Raw genomic sequence first — 21,065 nt, forward strand, 5'->3', positions numbered from 1 at the left:
AATGAGGTTTTGGTTGCTGTGATAAAATACCCAAGCTGAGCAGCCTCAAAGCGTGGGTGGATGTACTCCGTTCACAATTTCAGAGGCCTAAGTCTCGGGCTGTCTGGCACCATAGGGCTATGTGCTGTGGGCTTGTGCTGAGGCAGAACCTCAGAACCCAGAGCTGCTCCTGACAGGTGCCGGGCACTCTTCATGGGCATGTGCCCGAGCCATACTTCCTGCTGTCTTACCTCCCAGTAATGTCCCCAGCTGGGCATGAGTCTTTGGGGGATGTTGAGCTTCCAAACCATAGCACAGTTTTCTTTTTATTTACAATTTGTAGGTGTATGGTGTGTATTTTTTCCTGTCAAATAAATGTAAACATGGCCATAAGAGGAACTTAGGTTTAGGCTGTTCACTTAGGTTGTGTTGTCTCACCCTGTAGCCGAGGCTAGCTCCAGATTTGTGTCAGTCTCCCTGCCTTTGCTCTTGACTGCTGGGTTTGCAGCCTACATTGATACATTGATATTTTAGTGATTTTGTTCCTCAATACAACAGGTACTTGAAGTGAAATCAACGTTTCTTAACCTCTGTTCTTACAGGATCGGATGACAACAATCTGAATTCTATCTTCTATGAACACTTAACCAGATCTCTGCAGCACAGTCTCTGTGGTGATCTGCTCCTAGGACGGTGGGGAAACTATAGTACTGGGGACTGCTTCATCCTTGCCTCCGACTATCTCAATGCGTTAGTACACCTCATAGAGATAGGCAACGGCCTGGTCACTTTCCAGCTGCGGGGACTTGAATTCAGAGGTAAGATGCTCAGTCACCTTTAAGATGTATAGGTACCTGTGGTAGCAAAGTTGTGTCTACTTAAATCCCAAATGAAAGGCGTCAGAATTGGCAGCTGGTGCACAGCTTAGCTGGTGAGAGCATTCGCTGCTCATCCGGTGGTCCTGAGTCCTGCTCCCAGCATCCAGACCGGGTGACTCACAACTCCACTTCCAGGAATCTGGCCCCTCTTCTGGCCTCCAAGGGTACCTGCATGCATGTGGTGCATGCGCGCACGCACACACACATACACATAATAAATAAATCTTTAAAAAATTACAAAATTTGATCTTTGAGGTTGTTGCCCCTCCCATCAGCCCTTCACAATTTTATGTGCTGACAAGGCAATTCATTCTACACAGAAAATTATACATTCAGGAAAATACCAATTTAAGTTATCAAATCCTGCACAATGACTAACTTGTACACATGAGTAGGAGCTAGTTTATGTTCAGTGACCTTCTGCTATTTGTGACGAATGGGCATCATTAGAAGATGCGCATTTACTCATTTGGACTTCACTTGGTATTAGTGCAATTGTAAGCCCATTAAAGTGTTTTTGGAAATCTGTTAGTCAGAATTAAAGAAGTTTCTTTATAGCATAAATTCCCAGACCTTCAGTGTGCTACAGCATACTGCAGATGAGCAGAGAGCCTGCCTGAGTTCTGGAGTTTGCTACAGTTGGATGATGAATATTCCAGAGGACATCAGTCACATACTCTGAGTCACTGTAAAATGTGTCTTTTCTGATTGTCTGCCTAGTACGCATTCTTTCCAAGTTGCTGGTCTTTTGCCTTTGTCTGTAATGGTCTTGTGTTTTTCTAAGGTACCTACTGTCAGCAGCGGGAAGTGGAAGCCATCACAGAAGGAGTAGAAGAAGACGAAGGGTTTTGCTGTTGTGAGCCTGGCCATGTTCCACATGTGCTCTCCTTTAATGCTGCGTTTGGCCAGCGCTGGCTGGCATGGGAAGTGGTTGTCACTAAGTACATTCTAGAGGGCTATAGCATCACTGACAACAGTGCTGCTTCCATGCTCCAAGTCTTTGACCTTCGTCGAGTTCTTACCACCTACTATGTCAAGGTAAGGTATGTGCCTGCCTAGACCTCTAAGCAGCTGACAGCTTTCTTGGGAAAGACCTGCACAGGCACATGTGCACATGGGGACACACACACACACATTGCTATTTCCTGTTTCATCTATCTGTTGACATTAATAGCTGACATTCATTTAGGACTGTTGAGCAAAAACACATAGACAGACACACATATACATATACACATATGTACATTATTATTCATTCATTCGTTCATCCATGTGTGCATTCATTCATTTTTGCTATGCTTATAGTATGTGCTTACCAAACATCAAGCCCAGAACTAGGTAAGCACTCACCTCCTAATCCACGTTCCTCACCTCGCACACTCGTGCTTTGCTTCTGAATAATGATTGAGTTTTCTAGTATCCAGGGCGGTCAGTCAGAGTATACCTATGGGAATAATAATAATACACCCCAGCCCATGAAGGCCTTGCCATTTCCTGTTGCATGTGTCCACTGCCTTTAATAGCTGGCATTCGCAGTTTGTGGTTTAGGACAATAGAGTGCTCACACACACACATGCCTGGCTCTGAAGACACCTAAATCTGCAGCCAAGTAAAGTTGACAGGTGTTCCAGAACGTCTGAAGGTCCCTTGAGACTGTGACACTAGAGCTCTGCCCATGGTGAACAAACATTTACCAGGCCTGAGGGCAAAGCCAGACCCCTCACTGGCCAAGGTCAATCCTTTATAGGTGAAGCCAGGTTTTTGTTATTTTTGTTATTGCTTTGTTTCATGGAGCCTGGGTATTACTGTTATAGCCCTAGCCACCCTGGAATTAGTTATATAGACCAGGCTAGCCTGGAATTCTCAGAGACCCAACTGCTTCTGTCTCCCCTGTTGGGATTAAAGGCATCTCACCAGGCCTAGCAAGGTCAGTATTTTTAAGAGAGGTGTTGTGAGGTAAGCCATGTGATATGCACATCTGGGTTTTTTCTATATTGTGTTGTTTCTACTAAGTTCCACATTATTTTAACAAACCCTGAGCCTTCCATCTGGCTAAAACCAGGAGAGTAAGCAAGCTTAATTTACAACACTTGTGTGTGTGCCTACATGTATACATGTGACACACATGTGTGTCTCTCTTTATGTATTTTATTTCTATCATTTGACCTATGAACACCAAAAGTTTTAATAACGTTTTGGAAGAAATTTTCAAAATAAATGTAATATAATAATTTTTCACCTCTTTAAAAATAACCTGATTCAAAAGCACTGAAATTAATAATACACTGCAAGTTGCCTTGCTGAATTCATGGTGTGATCTTAAAGAAGTGGATGATGTTTTTATTTAGGAGGGCTTCAGGTAGCTTTCTTAAAATGTAGACGTAGGACACCAAGTTAAAATACAATATTGTGAGCTATACTGTCTAAAAGAACAATGATTGTTCATGTAACATTAGGAATAAATTTATTTTTGTTTTAATATAATGTTAAATTAGAATAAATTTGCATTGTGATTTGACTTGAATTCTCTGTGTTTCTTAATTAGGGTATCATTTACTATGTCACAACCTCCTCCAAGCTGGAGGAGTGGCTGGCTAATGAGACAATGCAGGAAGGATTGCGTCTGTGTGCAGACCGGAACTACGTTGACGTGGACCCAACTTTTAACCCAAACATTGATGAGGACTATGACCACCGGCTGGCAGGCGTATCTCGGGAGAGCTTCTGTGGCATTTACCTCAGCTGGATAGAGTACTGCTCTTCCCGGAGAGCAAAGGTAGGGCGGAACCATGGCCTTGGCAGTTCTCTGAATCCAGGTTTTAACAAAAGGGTGAAATGTCCTGTTAGTTACCATGCGCTGGCTTCTGCCCTTGCTCACAGACCCTCTGAAAGAGAATGGTTCACCTCAGCATTGCAGCATCCGCCCCGGCAGCATGGAACACACAAGCTGTGGTTCCATACAGTGCTCTCTGAGATCTGGTCCATAAGCACTGACCACCGACCTAACTGTGTGTGTCCCAAATGCAGGCCTAGACCAGTGGCGTCTCTGAGAACTTCCACCCATGACACGTGTGTCCTCTGCGGTCCAGTGTCAGACTGGCTTTAATATTTGAAATTGTCCTTCATTTTGCTTAGCTGTAATCGTTGTAAACAGCTTGTTCAACTGTGACTACTGTTGGACAGTGCACATCTGGGACATTCCATGGGAATTTAGATAAAATGGTGCACTTTGGAAATAAAGGGTTTTTTTAGGTCTCTCCCAAGAAGTCTGATTCTGTTGATCTAGACCACAATTGTAAAATAGAAATCTCCCTGGTGACTTTAACTGAAGTGTTCACCTCAGGCGCACACGTCCGGACAACTTGTCCTACCTAAAGTAAGGTAAATTACAGATTGTCCAACTACTCTTTCTTCTAGGCCTATCACGCTATCATGCCCCTGGCCGGACTATCAAAACCACAAACCCCAAGCACTGTGGCCAGGGCTCACTACCACAGTGGCTTCTCTGGAGCTGAGCACCTGGCATCCTGTGCATGTGGTATCCTGGAGCTAGTGAGCCGCCTTGACAGCCAGTGCCCGCAGGGTTATCGCACCCGTTAGCCTTGCTCTTCAGCTCTTTCAGGCATCTTTCCATCAGTTGGAGTAGGGTGACTTCATGTTTTCTCTCTGAGTGGTAGCCTTTGAACTGTACATATGCAGCACGTTCTGACCCAAGGCGCCTGTTTTAAAGAAGAAATAGTGGTAGGACCAAATGCCCCTCCGAGATGGGATGGATCAGAGACAAACATTAGAGAATGACTTTCTTTCCAAACTTGTAACAAGCAGATGGCTTTGTTTTGTTTTTCATACATGCACTATACTTAAGGACTTTGCGTAATGTTTTCATAGTTGGTGGAGGGTTGGGGGGCATATGGACATGTTATAATATCCCTCATATGGACATGTTATAATATCCCTCATATGGACATGTTATAATGCGCCTTTTCTGGCTTACATAGTGTTGAAGTACACTACCTTCTTACTTAGAAATGGCCTCCATCCTCAACTCAAGTACCCCCTCTCAAACGTTACTGATAGGCTGGACATAGCTTGAGGAAGTTTTCCTGCATGCCCATACATCATATATTCAAAAGGCTCATCTTGGGGGCTGGGAAGATGACTCATCAGTTAAACACACTTGCTGTTCTTACAGAGGACCTGAGTTGGGTTCCTAGCACGTACATGGTGGCTCACAACCCCCCACTAGTTATGACCAGTTCCAGGGGATTCAACACTCTCTTCTGGCCTCCTCAGGCAAACATGCTCATACACATAAATAAATATTTTTTGAGGCCCATGTCCAATCTGGGTGTTCCCATTCTCTTCAGATAGCCTGTTACCCACTCAGCCCTGGGGTATGTTCTCCCCGTTGCAGCCCCTTTAGAGTAAAGTTAGTGCTAAAACCATCCCCAGCTCCTAAGAGCAAGCATTCTGCTCCTGTAATCCCTTTCCTGAGAAAGCCCACTAAGCTGTGAAGTCGCACTGACTCCAAGCTAAACGATATTCTCCAGTGTAGCAAGCCTCTGCCTTCTACTCTCCAGTGTCCTCCAAGACAGTGTTCTGTCAAACAAACAAAAACAAAACACCTTTCCTTCCTTCTTTGATTATAAAGTTCAGCTCCTTTTATCTATCTCTGACTTATTGATTGGATATTTTCTAATTTGTTAAATACTTCTATAGCTTTCTAACATGTAATGTTCTTTATTTTTAAAGCCACTTGATGTAGATAAAGACTCATCTCTGGTGACTCTTTGCTATGGACTCTGTGTTCTGGGACGGAGAGCTTTGGGGACAGCCTCCCACCATATGTCCAGGTAAAGAGGCATCTGTGTTTTCAAGAAGGTATCGGGGAGGAGGGTGCTAGAGAGCTGGCTCCGTGGTTAATGTCACGGGCTGTTCTGCCAGAAGACCTGAGTGCAATTCCCAGCCAACATGGTGGCTCACAACCATCTGTAACCCCAGTTTCGGGGGATCTGATGCCCTCTGTGAGCTCAGGCAGGCCAGCAGTACATAGATACACATGCAGGACACACACACACACACACAAGTTTTTTAAGTTAAAAAGAAAAAGAGAAGCTCCCTGTGAGCTAAACTAATTAAGTTATTGTTTAGTTCATTGAAATTTTTTGAACTTTCACTTTGTACTATTTTATAAGACTTCATAAGACTTGATTGGTCTCTGCACATTTATAGTATAGTATAGTAATTTTCTTGTTTACTTTTCCACATTTCTTCATAATCTTTGTCTAGATCACTTATACTTTTAGTGTGTATATCTAAAAGAAATTCCTATTTTAGCTGTCTTTTGATTACATGTTTTACATTAGACTCTCTTTAATTTCCTTTGAATCTTAGGCTCCCTGCCTGCTGTCTATCCGTATGAGCTATTACCATGGTTCATAAGCAAGGTTCCTAGTCAAACAGGGCCTGTCTCCTGAGTTCAGACTTGAGTTCCTGCATTCTTCTTTCAACACACTCTTAGAGCAGTTGTTGAAACTTCCCTAACGCTGCTGCCCTTTAATACAGCTCCTCCGGTTGCGGTGACCCCCCACCTCCAGCCATAAAATTATTTCGTTGCTGCTTTATACCTAATTTTACTGCTGTCATGAATCGTATCTGATATGCAGGATATCTGACATGTGACCCCAAAGGGGTCTCAACCCACAGTTATAGCTCTGCTGCTCTGGATGACTGGTGCAGAGCAGACATGAGGCTGAGTGTCATGAAGACTCCTGTCAGAATATGTGCACTTTATCTCCAACCTTGCAGTAACCTGGAGTCCTTCCTCTATGGATTGCATGCCCTGTTTAAAGGGGACTTCCGGATTTCTTCAGTCCGAGATGAGTGGATCTTCGCTGACATGGAGCTGCTGAGGAAAGTTGTGGTGCCTGGAATCCGTATGTCCATTAAACTCCACCAGGTCAGAGACGGGCTAGCTCTGCTGTTTAATTTGTTTTGGGAGTTTGCTGATACTTTGCCATTGATTTCCATGTTATATTTTGGAGACCTTTGGAAAGGCTCTCATCTGAACCAGGGAAGAGCCCTAGCAAAGCATTAAATCCCAGAACCTTGAACCTGCTCCTCATAGTAACAGTAGTAGTGAATTTTAACATTAATATCTGTTAACATTCATGATCTATTCATGTCAGCAGCCAACTGAAAAGGAAGGTCTCTACCCTGAAATGCTTGTTTGACATCATGTGATTGCAGTTCTGGTCCCTTACCCAGTATCTTAGGCAGGGTTCTATTCCTGCACAAGCATCATGACCAAGAAGCAAGTTGGGGAGGAAAGGGTTTATTTGGCTTACACTTCCATACTGCTGTTCATCACCAAAGGAAGTCAGGACTGGAACTCAAGAAGGTCAGGGAGCAGGAGCTGATGCAGAGGCCATGGAGGGATGTTACTTACTGGCTTGCTTCCCATGGCTTGCTCAGCTTGCTCTCTTACAGAACCCAAGACTACCTGCCCAGGGATGGCACCACCCACAATGGGCCCTCCCCTCTTGATCACTAATTGAGAAAAAGCCTTACAGCTGGATCTCATGGAGGCATTTCCTCAAAAGAAGCGCCTTTCTCTGTGATAACTCCAGCCTGTGTCAAGTTGACACACAACCAGCCATTTCACCCAGTGAACACGTGACAGCCGCAAGCACTGCATGACTCCTTGGGGGGGATGGGGGGCAGCAAACTGCTGCCTTCTGCTTGTTGTGCTCAGTGCCTCCTTGTAGCAGGCAGGCAGGGCAGGCTCAGAGATCAGTAAACAGTCCTACCAGGGAAATGAAATTGAAATATGTACCCAAAATGTTTTTCCAAAGCCCTCGACCACTGGGAAAATACATTGTGGTTATATGCTGGCAGTGGTACGCGTCAACTGCCCCTTAGCTAACTGAAATACTGTCCCCTAGGTACAATGTGACATGTTCCTCAAGGTGGGTAGAATCCTCGTTCTTTGGGACCATTACCAGTAAGGGATGAGTTATTCAAATATGGATTATGGTTTTGAAGCATAGGAAAACACTTTTTTGGGGTCAAGTGTAAGCTTTAGAGTTTTGAGTCAAAATGCAGTATTTAAAAGAAAAGACGACGGGCGTGGTGGTGCACGTCTTTAATTCCAGCACTTGGGAGGTTGAGGCAGGCAGATTTCTGAGTTTGAGCCCAGCCTGGTCTACAGAGTTAGTTCCAGGACATCCAGGGCTACACAGAGAATCCCTGTCTTGGAAAACCAAAAACCAAAACCCAAAAATAAAAAAAGAAAAAAGAAAAAAAGAAAAGACAATGACAGGTCAGTTTCAGTGGGGATACTATACCAAGGAAATAACCTTGAGCCTCATGCATTCTGGGCATGTCCTCTGCCACGAAGCCATCAGGGGGTGAGGGTAGGTGGGGAGAGAGGAGAAAGGGAGAGGGAGACAGACACAGAGCATCTTGTTTGTAAATTAGTGTGAATTATGTTTATCCCAGTCTAGCTTCAAATGAATGAGACTCAAACTATGGCTTAAGTTCTGCACAATTACTAAAGGATGACCTCTAAGCTAAATCTCTAAGCTAGACTGGCCAAATACTTGCTGTTAGAAATTCCCTGGGCAATCTCTGCTCCAGTGGTCTGGTGTCCTGGGGGGGCATTTCACTCAGACACGTGCTGCTGCTCCACCATGGCTAATGGAGAAGAGACCTCCTGTTCTCTCCATCTTCTCCTCCTCATGGTTCCTTAGTAACTGGCAGTTGTCAGTTTTATTTAACCAATAGTTTTAACTTGGGGAGCAAGGGTTACGTAGCATCACTGAGGATCTGCTCAGGAGGCAACCAGATCTTGGGGTCAGTAGTAAGTATTTGACTACCTCGCTGCGCCAGACCAACACTTGATAAATTGTCCAGACTTGGTGACCTCATTGTGAAACCCAGGCGGTTCTTACATTTTTGGTCCTCCTATCTCAGCTTCCTGGGTAGCTGGAATTATAAGCTTATATACAAGACCCCAGCATAGAAACTTCAGATTTTTTTATAGTTTATGTAAAAGTTTTATTGAAAAAAGAGCTGAGTCCAGGTGTTGGAAACTAATGACCTGGCATTACAGTATGTGAACCTTGAGCCTGGGAAGCAATCTGTATACCCCGTTGAGCTTCAGTCTCCACACGTGTAAAGTTCGGATGTTACTCCGCCCCCTTAACCGATGAGTACAGCGGTGGCTCAGAGGACACTGCCAGGATTCAGTACTCACGTGCACAATATTTCCATAGATCCACCCCAGACTCAGGCTGCGCCCTGGGCACTGGCTTCTCACTCTTACCCTTCCCTGCAGGGATGTGAGCTGTAGTTATTGGAGCAGAGCTAGGGCCAATCACTTTACCTGGATATAGACAGACCTGTATCAGCCTTCTGCCTACTTGCAAAAGCAATCAATAAAATATTTGCATCCCCTGAATAACACGCTATTTCTGACAGTTAGGTCTGAGCTATGATTACTTTTGTGTATGTCTTATATCCCCGGTTATAACCCCTGATGGGATAGAAGGTTTCTGGGAGGTAGGGAAACAGAGAAAGGGGATAACATTTGAATGTAAATAAAGAAAATATCCAATTAAAAAAAAAAGAATTTTTGCTTATCATCCTAGAAGTTATTTTCCAAAACAAAACCGCCCTTGCATTTCTGTTTAGGATCATTTCACATCCCCAGATGAGTATGATGACCCCACTGTGCTCTACGAAGCCATCGTCTCGCATGAGAAGAACCTTGTGATAGCCCACGAAGGCGACCCTGCATGGCGGAGTGCAGTCCTTGCCAACTCTCCCTCCTTGTTGGCTCTGCGGCACGTCATGGATGACGGCACCAACGAGTACAAGATCATCATGCTCAACCGGCGCTACCTGAGCTTCAGGGTCATCAAGGTGAGTCTCAGGGTCACGCCGCTGTGACTTAGAAAGGAGCTTAGCATCTTAATCCAGCCTTGAAAGCGTGATTGTCACTGCCTGTTGAAATCGAGCAGCCTGTGCATTCCTTGTTCATGAACACTTGCTTACTTAGCACTAGATCCCTCTGCACTGTGAGGTTTCCTTAGATGCTGTAAAGCATTTGTTTAGCTTATTTCAGTGTTGGTGGCCTTCTGTCCATGCACATGAAATGTGGACAGTATCCCTCTAAAAGCCAGCATTCTGTTGTTTATGAGGCGTTCGCTCTCCTCAGTTAATAAAATAACAAAGTGTGTGCTTCATTGTGACTCAGAGCTAACTGTAAATGGTTTGTTCTTAGATTCTCCCTTACTCTAACACATTCTGCACATGTGAGTGTTCATATATGTGTGCATATGTGTGTTAGAGGGTTAGAAAGATGAGTTTTTGAAATTTATAGTTTATGATTCACTGTTCTCTTTAAGCACTTGTTGTGAGTGTGTATGATGTGTGCATATGCCGTGTGCAGCATTAATGTGGAAGTCAAAGAACAGCTTTCAGATTGCTTCTCTCCTACCACACGAAGTGGGTCCCAAGGATCATACACAAGTTTCCAGGTTTGGCATTTGGTAAAGATGACCTTTACCGCTAAGCCATCTTGTCAGCCTCCTATCTTGATCTAATCATTTAATCAGCCCCAAAATATCAGACATCATCTGAACTTGAAACGTGTGCTGCCTGTCCTTCCATCAGAACTGTCTAGTTCACTCGCTTGACAAAGAAAGGGACTGCATGTGACTTGGTGTCTTTAGGAGGTGGAGTAAGGGAGAGAAGGCTATTTGCTCTCCAGGAGGGCCTTCGGTTAGCTCCTTTCAAAGGTCACCTTGTAGTCCCAGCCTTTCAGTTGATCACCACGCTGTCACCCGTTTCTACACTTTTGTTCCTTGACCTCTGTCTTTGCCCTTTCCTGCCCCGCAGGTGAACAAGGAATGTGTCCGAGGACTCTGGGCAGGGCAGCAGCAGGAGCTAGTTTTTCTCCGGAACCGGAACCCAGAGAGAGGCAGCATCCAGAATGCCAAGCAGGCACTGCGAAACATGATAAACTCGTCTTGTGATCAGCCTATTGGCTACCCGATCTTCGTGTCGCCCCTCACAACATCTTACTCTGACAGCCATGACCAACTCAAAGAAATTCTTGGGGGACCAATCAGCTTGGGAAACATCCGGAACTTCATAGTGTCCACCTGGCACAGGTAGTGGGGTTGTATCTTTCAGGAGTGGTGTGCCCTGGGCCTGGGCAGCTCACCTGGGAAACTTGTAGAGAAAGTACAGGTGCAGGAGCACTGTGCACACTTACTCTGCCTGAGTACTGGAGGGTAGAAATCAGCTCTTCATCTCCAGAAGCTAACATCTGGCTTTGGCTGACCGTGGTGAATCTGATGTATCTGTGGCAGCATCAGCAGAACTTCACACCCCCTTTGCTCCTTTGCCCGAGCTTCATTTCCTCACTCTATAGCGTTTGCCCTCTTCTGAGAGAAAGAACATTGGAGACCTCGAGGGCATGTGGGTGACTTCCGCTGCTCCTGCCCTCCTTCCCAGCAGCAGGGAGCACTCTGCACATCTGGCTGGGCCTCCAAGATTCTTTGTTGCCATTGCAACAGTCCAGCCTCCCTAGGGCGAGTCTGTAGTGTGATAGGGTGTGCATGCCGAATTTCCCTCTGTCTGGTGAGAACTAACGTCGGGTATAGAAGCATTATAGTTTGGTAGACAGTAAGGAGAACTTATAGATTATTATTCCCAAAGATTTTTTTTATCCTTTTTTGGGGTGGGGGTTGTTTGCTAGTTTGTTTCTTATTTATCAAAGCATAAAGAAATTAGGATATGAGCTAAAGCCACAGATTCTTAATGGTGTCTTTAAATGTTCTGAGGACTAGCCAGTGCTTAAAGCGTCAGGTTGTATTCCCCTCTAATGGAACATAAGCCAGGGTAATGTTCACAGAGATTTCATTTTCAGAAAACCTCTGTGTTACCTGTAGTGCTAGAAGAACTTGAGTTTCCTTTCTGGGAGAAATAGCACATAGACTAGGTTATGGTTTGCCAGTGAGCAAGGGCATTCTTGGGGCACGGTATCCAGTACCAAACTGTCAAGGCAGCTCTCTGTCTTCCTGTATTTAAAACAGCAAAAAACGGAACAGGAAAGAAGGCTAAAGCAGCTGTCTAGCCATAGGTACAGCACTGCTGTGCACAAATATGTCTCAGCTCGCTCAAAGCTCAGTATGGTCGTTCACACCCGTAATCCCAGCGTTCAGAGGACTGAGGCAGGACTGCTGAAATACACACTGAATTCTTGACCACTCTGGGCTATAGAATGAGGGCCTGTCTCAGATAGCAAAGGGTTTTTTAAATCCTTTTTTGGGGGTTGGGGTGGTTGTTTCTTTGCTTGTTTGGTTTTGGTTTTTGAGACAGAGTTTCTCTGTGACACTCTAGCTGTCCTGGAACTTGTTCTGCAGACCAGGCTGACCTCAGCAAAACATCTGCCTCTGCCTCCTGAGTGCTGGGATTAAAGGTGCGTGCCACCACCAACCAGCCAAACAAATCATGATTCCACCTGGGGTCCAGATGGTGCAGCTGTGGTCTACACAGTTCTTAGGTGTGGTGTATGGACAAGCAGACGGACCTGTAGAGCTGGCAGAAGGGCTCGAGGCAGTGAGAAGGGCAGGGATGTGCTTCTCAAGCCATTCTTCCTGATACTGGTTATACCATACAGGCTTGGCAAGGCAGACACTGACAGTACTGACGACTCAGAAGAGTAGAGGACTGATTTTGATGTGATGGCGAGCTAAGGCTTCCTGCTTTGCAATTCTTCCCCAGGCTAAGGAAAGGCTGTGGAGCTGGCTGTAACAGTGGTGGCAATATTGAAGATTCTGACACTGGAGGTGGGACTTCCTGTCCTGGTAACAGTGCAGTCACTGCCAGTGATCCCCACAACAATGCGTCCCAAGGAAGCACTGGACACCCAGGACAGGGAACAGGATCCGGACTCCACCCGCCCACCACATCATATCCTCCAACACTAGGTAACTGGAGACAAAATTCTGTGTAATGTCGACCCCTCAGCCATCGGGCCAGGACGTGTGTGTGTGTGTGTGTGTGTGTGTGTGTGTGTGTGTGTGTGTGTGAGAGAGAGAGAGAGAGAGAGAGCGCATGTGCATTCATGAGTGTGTCCATGCCTGTGTGTAAAGGAGTCTGTATGGTGTTGCTTGCTTACGCCCAGTAGTTGATGATACCATTGTTTATATCTGTCAGTGGTGCGCATGTAGAGATCTTGCACATGTTTGTGACACATACCTTTAATCCCAGCACTCAGGAGTTAGAGGCCAGTGGCTCTGGGATTGAAACCAGCCTGATTGATATAGTGAGTGCCAGGATAGCCGAGGCTACACAGAGAAACCCTGCCTCAAAAAAAAACAAACAAACAAACAAAAAAAACCCAAAACCCAAATATATATTACATTTTTAAGCGAATACTATTTAATTCTTGTATTTTATTTAACTTTTCTCCTGTAGTGCAGTGGGTTGGCTTCTTCTGGCATTACAGTACTGTTTACACAAGAATCCTTATAATCACTTAGTGCTTTCTTTGGCTGCTCCCTCTAAAAATAGGCTCAGTGGGACAGACCTTGTAAGTCTCTTGATAGCTCACACGAAGAATCTTTACAGCAGGTTTCTCTCAAGTGGGGACACTCTGCAGTCAGCCCTTCTTCCTGGGGGCTTCCTCATTACCTCCCTCCAGATCAAAGCAAGCTGCTCAACAGCCACTCACCCACCTTCCTTTCTTCCTTCCTTCCCTCCTTCCCTTCCTTCCTTCCTTCCTTCCTTCCTTCCTTCCTTCCTTCCTTCCCTCCCTCCCTCCCTCCCTCCCTCCCTCCTTCCTTCCTTCCTTCCTTGTGTGTATGTGTGTGTGTGTGTGTAGAGTGTTTTCTATCTACTCAGCAGTTTATAGGCACACAGATCGTACACTCACTGCGGCCATCCTGCTGCAGTGCACCTCAGAAGCCTCTCTTCCCTTCAGCTGGGCTCTGCAGCTCCTCACGCCCCTGCCCCGCCCAGCTGCTGTTATGTTCTTGGGCTCTGAGTTTGACTCTTAGATTCTACATGTATGTGAAATCATGCAGTGTTTCTGTTTTGAAAGATTTATTATTTTTATTTTATGTGTGTGAGTGTTTGCCTACAAGTATGTATTGAGCAGCTCATGTGTGCAGTGCCTATGGAGGTCAGGAGAGGGAATCTGTCCCTGGAGCTGGAGTTACAGATGTTGTGAGCTACCATGTGTGGAGGCTGGGAATTGAACCCACATGTGTGCAGGCCAGCCAGTGTTAGTTACCAAGCTCTCTCTGGCTCCATGCAGTATTCCTTAATAAACATTTCTAACTGTCTCATAGCCAAAAATAGTTCTACCCATTTATTTTTTAAAATTCTTATTTTTCAGAAATATTTCTGTAAAAAAATATTTTAGAGTTTATTGTAACCTTAAATCCAGATATTTGCAGTAATGTATTTTTCTTATGCCCTAGAATTTGAATTTTAAAAACTTTAAGAAAAAAAATATATGTATATGTGTATATATATATATATATATATATATATATATATATATGGTTTTATGTAAATCATACAAGAAAATAGATCCCAGGTATATCTTTTTGGTAAGCTTAAAGGTTTTGGATGTAAACGCTAAGTTCTATAAATTTATGGAGTGGTTGCTTAAGGAAGACAGATTTAACAGGCACAGAGGCCAGGTGGAGCTTGTCTCTGGCTGAAGTTGTCATTATTTCCTGCCAGGCACCAGCCACAGTGCCCACTCGGTACAGTCCAGTCTGGTCAGACAGTCACCGGCACGCGCCTCCATGGCCAGCCAGTCTTCCTACTGCTACAGCAGCCGCCATTCATCCCTCCGCATGTCCACCACGGGCTTTGTGCCCTGCCGGCGCTCCTCCACCAGCCAGATATCTCTTCGGAACTTGCCATCATCCATCCAGTCCCGCCTCTCCATGGTGAACCAGATGGAAGCTGCCAGCCAGGGGGGCATGGGCTGTGTGCAGCACGGCCTGCCCTCCTCCAGCAGCTCCAGCCAGAGCATCCCGGCCTGCAAGCATCACACCCTCGTAGCCTTCCTGGGGGCAGAGGGAGGTCAGGGCAGTGCCACAGAGGCCCAGCCAGGCAACACCTCAAGTCCTGCCAACATTTCCCATGCCAGAAAGGGAGAAGTGATTTACAGAGTCCAGGTGAGTAGGCCAGGTGCTCTGTGCTGTTCACATTTGTTTTTATGTCTGTCTTGTTGAGTGGGGGATCCCTGTGAAAACTTGACTCACTCTGTCTTGTTGAGTGGGAGATTGGAGCACTTTGAAATGTTGGGAAATTCTTGTTCTGCCAACTTAAGAACGGAGAGCAGCAGCCTTTGATCCGTGTTTCCTACTTAGTGCTGGTACAGAATCATCGCAGGAAGGAGTCCAAAAGGAATCCATTCAGGGCTGTGTGGATTTTCTTTACATTTCATAGGAAGCAAGGGAGAGTTTACAATGCAGAGTCCTACGAGAGAAATTTTGTTTCGTTTAGCCTTATATTTTTCATTAAGGAGGGGAAATGAGTTGGGAGTGATTCTCGTGTGTCTGTTTAGATTGTGGATCTCAGTCAGATTCTGGAAGGAATCAACGTGTCAAAAAGGAAAGAGCTACACTGGCCTGATGAAGGAATTCGGTTAAAAGCTGGGAGAAACAGCTGGAAAGACTGGAGTCCACAGGAGGGCATGGAAGGCCATGTGAGTTCTCCCAGGAAGCTGCTGTGCACTTTAGGTCATCAGACCCATGCATGTTTTAGCTGCTGTGTCTTTCTGCTTGAGTGGTTAGCAGAACTGCACGGGGGTCGAGAGGGGGGGTACATTCAAGGTCTGACTCTGTGTGTTCTTCTGCGTTAATAGGTGGTTCACCGATGGGTGCCTTGCAGCAGAGACCCAAGTACAAGGTCCCACATCGACAAGACAGTGCTTCTAGTTCAGATCGATGATAAATATGTGACTATAATTGAAACCGGGGTACTAGAACTGGGGGCCGAAGTGTGAGCCTGCGCTGCATACCTGGGTTCCTTTCTCTGGCTTCCCAGCCCTTGGAGAGAACACAAGGTTGCAGAAGATCCACCTATGGGGACCGACCGCCTGCCCTTCGCAGCAAAGACTTGACCAGTGGCTTGGTTAAGCTCCTCTCCACCCTGACTCTTGTCACTGTCTTCATCCCCAAATAAAGCTGAAATATTTTTTTAAGTTAGCTGCATGAAAGGCAAACTCTGTTGGAACCTCTCGATGGAAGGCGCTCTATGCATCTATGCTTTAACCCATGGACTCTGTCTCTAACTCTAAACTCATATTTTTCTAATTTCTTTGCCAAAAACAGTTGCCATGGTTTTTGTTGTAGAAAATGAAATCCATTGACATGATTTTTGCAACCAGAGCCATGTGGAAGCATTTGGTTCGACATATAACAGTGTAAAGATTTAATGTACAGTGAGAAAGATGATGACTAGACATAGGTTTATCTTATTCCTTGAACACTAAAAACTTTAATGAAAAAACTGCACTAATTTTTTACAGTGATGCACTAAATCTGAGATTTCTCAGAACATTTATTTATATATAAAAATAAAATACCATTATTTAAATTGCCTTCAGGACTAGCCCCACCCTTTCCTGACACACAGGCAGCAGAGCCCGCTGCTCCTTTTCTGTCAATGCGCTGGACTCCGGGACACAGCTTCACCCCTCCCCTTTCCCAGGGCTGGTGACCAGCAGATACGCCTGGCAAAGGCCAGCGCCAGCTGCCCTGTCACGGCTCCCATGTGCCACACTTCTCCGGCCGGTGGCAGGTCCTGTCGAGGTTGCTTCTGGAACATGCCTTTGCTTTTCAAGAAGAATATGAAGGCCCCGGAATTTAAGAAAGGATCGGTTGCCTCTTATTTGATGAGTTCCTAGCTCTTGACATTACTCACATGAAGTTCAGTTTCACGAGTAAACTTTTTTCAAACAGACTTGTCTATGTGGCTCTGTTCTTGACCTGCCATCAACGGCAGCTCTGCACTCTGCTTCCTTCCCCTTTTTTCTCTATTACTTGAATTTATTTCCTGTAATTTATAGTGTATATCTGTCTTGAAAATATTTATGACTGTGAAATTGACTTAGTTCATATATTGTCCCATAAATTATATTGGTTTTGTTTAAAGAGCATGTATTCAGGAAAATATGTACCTTGGATTTACAGTGTGGCTGCGTGCAATCTGCACTTTAGGGTTCATTTGCAACTTTAAGCATTTTCAAATTTGTTTTAAACTCCAAAGAAAGTAGCCCCCCTCCTCTGAGCACCTGGGGCAGCCGTCTGTCTCCCCTGGACAGACAGTAGAAAACAGTAGGTCATTTTGATGTCCCTTACTCTTGTCAAAGCTGTGACCATTCCAGTGTGTGGCACTGGCCAGCTTAGTAGCTTCTGTGTTAGGCCACCCTGATATAGTATCTTCTGAGATGAGAGGAGAGAGCTGCTGAGGATACGGGTATCAGGGTGTGTCCAAACACGACAGGAAACAGCTAACAGCAGGCGAGAGGATCTCTCTCCACATGGCTTCAAACCCTGTTTGTGTTTCCTTTGGTTATTTTAAAGTCGGTGTTCAGAACCCAATGTGCCTTGTATTGACGTTTCCATAGACTTCAAACTTTGCAGACTTTATCCTTTAAAAATATTTGTCAAAAGGCTTACTGAATCTTTACAAAAGAGCCCTTTATCTTTGTAAATTGACCACTGTAAAGGGTATTTCCCCACACAGTTACTCTATTCCCCCATCTCTTACTTGGGCAGTTCTGCTCTGTCTGTGTTTAAAGCTTCCTTCCCAAAGGACTTGTGCTCCCTGCTGCTTGCTTGTTCCCTGCTCCGGATGAGTCTGCCTTTGTCACGTTGGTTCCTAGGTGACAAAAGATGGAAGACCATCCATTTGCTACAGGAAGAATCAGAAGCTAATCTTTGGATGACTTACTTGGTCGAAGGGTCAGAGTTCTGTCTATGCCTGCTCTCCCTGATAGTTGTTAGACGCTATATGCGCTAAAAGTAAAATTCCATACGTAAGGCGGGTTCTGGATGGAACGTGTATGGCAAGTCTTAATTTGGGAGAGTTGGACACTTTCCTTAAAACAAGTTATTGTTTGTTACCATATAACTTTACTAAATTTATAAGTTAGGAAGCCTAAGAAAAGTCTTGTTTTTAGTTTTTTAATCTAAAAACCAATGACCTTAAAAAAAAAATACTACTTTTCTAATTACAGCAGGAAAGATAATGATAATTACAGATTTGTGTTTTAAAATTAAATTTATCATAATTTGTTTTTCTTCAAGTACCCTAGTGATTTAGGTTTTCTGCTTAGCCTTTTTCACTAAAATGCAGAACTCTAGCATCTTTTAAGTCCTTTTAGTCCATAATTACTAAAACTTCAGAGATCCATAATTTTGCAAGTAGTTAAAAACAACTTTGTATCTCCTTAGATGCAGCTGCATAATTGAAGTCTCTGTTCTTCTTCTTTGAATTTCTCCTTTATCTTGCCCCATTTTAGGACAATCCTGGAATGGCTTTGTCTTCATCTTCTTCAGTAATTAAAAAACAACAACCTATTTGTACCCCAAACTAAGCTTTTGGTGACTCTTGAGCCCATATCTTGGTGGGAACCCCCTTTATATACACCCTTTTCCAGTGGACTTGTTTGCTAACAGGCTTTCCTTTTTCCACGGATCTAGATTAACAGGCAGTGGTGCTGCTGGTGGAACTTGGGAGGGTAGAGATGAGGCGCGTGGAAGCTTTACAGAGAAACAGTCGTTGCTTTTTAGGCGGCCAGTGAAGAGCTGTGCAGCGACTTCTCTCTGTTTCCATCAGCAAGGGAGAAAACACCTCCATCGGATCGCAGGTGTTTTGATTTTTTTTTTCAAGTATATTGATAATGCTTCAGGTTCTTGAACCAGAAGATAAGAGACAATATATTTGTCTCTTGAAAGGCACATAAAGAATTCTCTGGGTGCCGAATGTCAAGCGATGTGCGTGTAAATTCTTACAGAGGAAACCAAAGCTCTCACTGAGAACTCTTTCTGGATTTGTTTACTTTATTTTTCTGTCTCCTCTGAAAATATAAAATACAGCCTCATATTTGAGCAAGAGTCACACTGCCTCTTTACACTCCACATAGTTTCCTACCAGCATCCTCTTGCCTCAGCCTAGAACCTACCCTATGGGGGTGTCCTGCATCAGTCATCAAATTCTGGGTCTCTAGTGTTTGCCCAGTGTCTAAAATCATCTCTTTTTAGGTAAATTTAAGTCATCCTTTGTTCTGAATATATGACTTGACAAAAACTAGTAATCTGAAGTTGTGTCTCCTAGCTACTGAGGTATAAACTGCTGTCTGTGTAGTCATTGCTTTCATGTTTAAAGTGGTTTTTCATCAGTATAAGCAAATTTATTTCTGCACTTTTGCCTTTAAGTCCTTAGTATTCTTTCTCCTCTCTTTGGTAGCTACATTAAGTTACTTTGAACATGGGCCCACTGAGCTTTTCCACGGGAGATGGCCCATCTCTCGTAGAGGCGCTTTCTCAACTGCAAGGTGAACGGAGACTATCAGTTAAAGCTTTAAGTGGTGCATGCCTGTTGCTGGCCCACCCTTGAACTTTGTGTTTCAGGCTTAGATGGATGCTGAGATTTACTGAAGGGGCAAAGGAGATATAGTAGATACTGCAGTGTATTTAGGTGATAAGAGTTTTATACATAGGCCTTTTTTTTTTTTAAGTATTTGAAGACCACCAGCCGTTTTCTTGGTTTCTCTTTTCAAATTATCTAGTTGATGAACACCCAGGCAGCCTCATTTGGAAGCTGTCACCTGTTCACAAGCTCTAATCAGAAAGGAATTGCTTATCAAACAGGTCTGGAAAGATCTAACCTTGCTTGAAGGCAGAGGTCTCTCTTCTGTGGTGCCTCACCTACCAGAGTCATCTGTCCAGAGCTGTATGGTGAGAATTTCTCTTTCCTGCCTAGAAACGTGTTCTTTCTGAATTGGGGCAGAAGTTCATCTGTAAGCTGAGCATCCCGGCATGCCATTTTGTAGACTCGGCATCGAGATGTCCAGGGCCTGAAGCAGATGGTCACACAGGGTTCCACTCAGCTGTATGTCACTCTTATACCTATTATATAGGCTTGGCCTTTTCTCAGACTTCAGCTTTGTACCTGACCAGCTGTGGTTCGTGGGAACCAACAGGAGGGAGGGCGGCTCTCTAACAGGTGTTGAGGGTGAATCTGTCACCTGCACAGTAGAGGATGTGGCTGCTCCAGGTGACTCGGGTTAGGTGTGCTTGTTACTGAACAAAATCCTTTACATCCTAAGCTTGAGTCTGCAACCAAAACGATAGGAATGGGACAGCTCTATTTGGCTGTGCTTTCTTAAAACTGTAGTTTGAGTAAATCATCGACATGGATGATGCTAGCCCTGTACAAGCCTGGCATCAAGTTCTGTCTGAGGAAAAGGAAGAAGGAATGTTAGAAATGGTTGTGGGCGAGCGTGCACTGTGGAAGGAGTGTGGCTTTCCCTTTTCTCCTCGTGGGCTCTGAAAGGGCATTGCCTCTACCAGCATTCAGTCTACACCAGAGATGAGGATATGTGTCCATGCGCGTTGTCTGTGAGTGTGCGTGCGAGTGTTAATGCAAACAGCTTGTAAATACTATAGTTGTTTAAAATGGAAAATAAAAGCTGAAAAGTCTTTTGACATATATTGATCAGAAAAAAAATACAGTATTGACCGTGGATAAAAACAGGAAATAAATTTTTTTTCATTTTGCCTTCTGTCTTTTTTTTTTTTTTTTTGGTCAAAAATTTTAAAGAGGATACGATATCTCCTTGGTTCTGAGCTAATCATTCTATACCTGTAATCATGGGGCTTGGCTTACACCAGATAAAAGTGCACTCTGGCAGTAACTCTTGCACAAAGGTATTTCTGCCCTCTGAGTTAAATTGCGTGTTAATGGTAGAACTGTCAGATGATAACGTATATAAGTGCTCAGTTACACTAAGTTACAATGCAGAGGAAGGAGAAGCCCCAGTTAGTGGACCAGGGCTGCACCTTCACCAACCAGTCTTCACACATCCCTCAGGGTGTAAACTTGGATGGAGAGAATTTGCATGCTCTGGACTATGTCACTGGGCACAGGCTGCATCATTTC

General features: G+C 44.5%; 1 protein-coding gene across 8 annotated transcripts in view; it reads left to right on the plus strand.

The window, feature by feature from the left end:
• Nucleotides 1-20,688, plus strand: part of Pcnx1 (pecanex 1) — a 144,090-nt gene extending 123,402 nt beyond the window's left edge. For 6 of the 8 annotated variants that reach the window (XM_021179162.2, XM_029484750.1, XM_021179163.2 and 3 more), the window contains 11 exons: nucleotides 582-797; nucleotides 1,642-1,895; nucleotides 3,403-3,633; nucleotides 5,610-5,710; nucleotides 6,666-6,816; nucleotides 9,552-9,782; nucleotides 10,761-11,035; nucleotides 12,654-12,859; nucleotides 14,625-15,067; nucleotides 15,460-15,600; nucleotides 15,760-20,688. In XM_021179162.2, coding sequence (XP_021034821.1) covers nucleotides 582-797; nucleotides 1,642-1,895; nucleotides 3,403-3,633; nucleotides 5,610-5,710; nucleotides 6,666-6,816; nucleotides 9,552-9,782; nucleotides 10,761-11,035; nucleotides 12,654-12,859; nucleotides 14,625-15,067; nucleotides 15,460-15,600; nucleotides 15,760-15,900 — 2,390 coding nt within the window. In that variant the 3' untranslated portion in view covers nucleotides 15,901-20,688. Of the gene's footprint in view, nucleotides 1-581; nucleotides 798-1,641; nucleotides 1,896-3,402; nucleotides 3,634-5,609; nucleotides 5,711-6,665; nucleotides 6,817-9,551; nucleotides 9,783-10,760; nucleotides 11,036-12,653; nucleotides 12,886-14,624; nucleotides 15,068-15,459; nucleotides 15,601-15,759 lie in introns of those variants that run through there. The other 2 variants (XM_029484751.1, XM_021179165.2) reach the window with 2 other exon arrangements.
• Nucleotides 20,689-21,065: the final 377 nt, after the last annotated feature.

Source organism: Mus caroli, chromosome 12 (assembly GCF_900094665.2).
Source record: "Mus caroli chromosome 12, CAROLI_EIJ_v1.1, whole genome shotgun sequence".
Classification (NCBI taxonomy): Eukaryota; Metazoa; Chordata; class Mammalia; order Rodentia; family Muridae; genus Mus; species Mus caroli.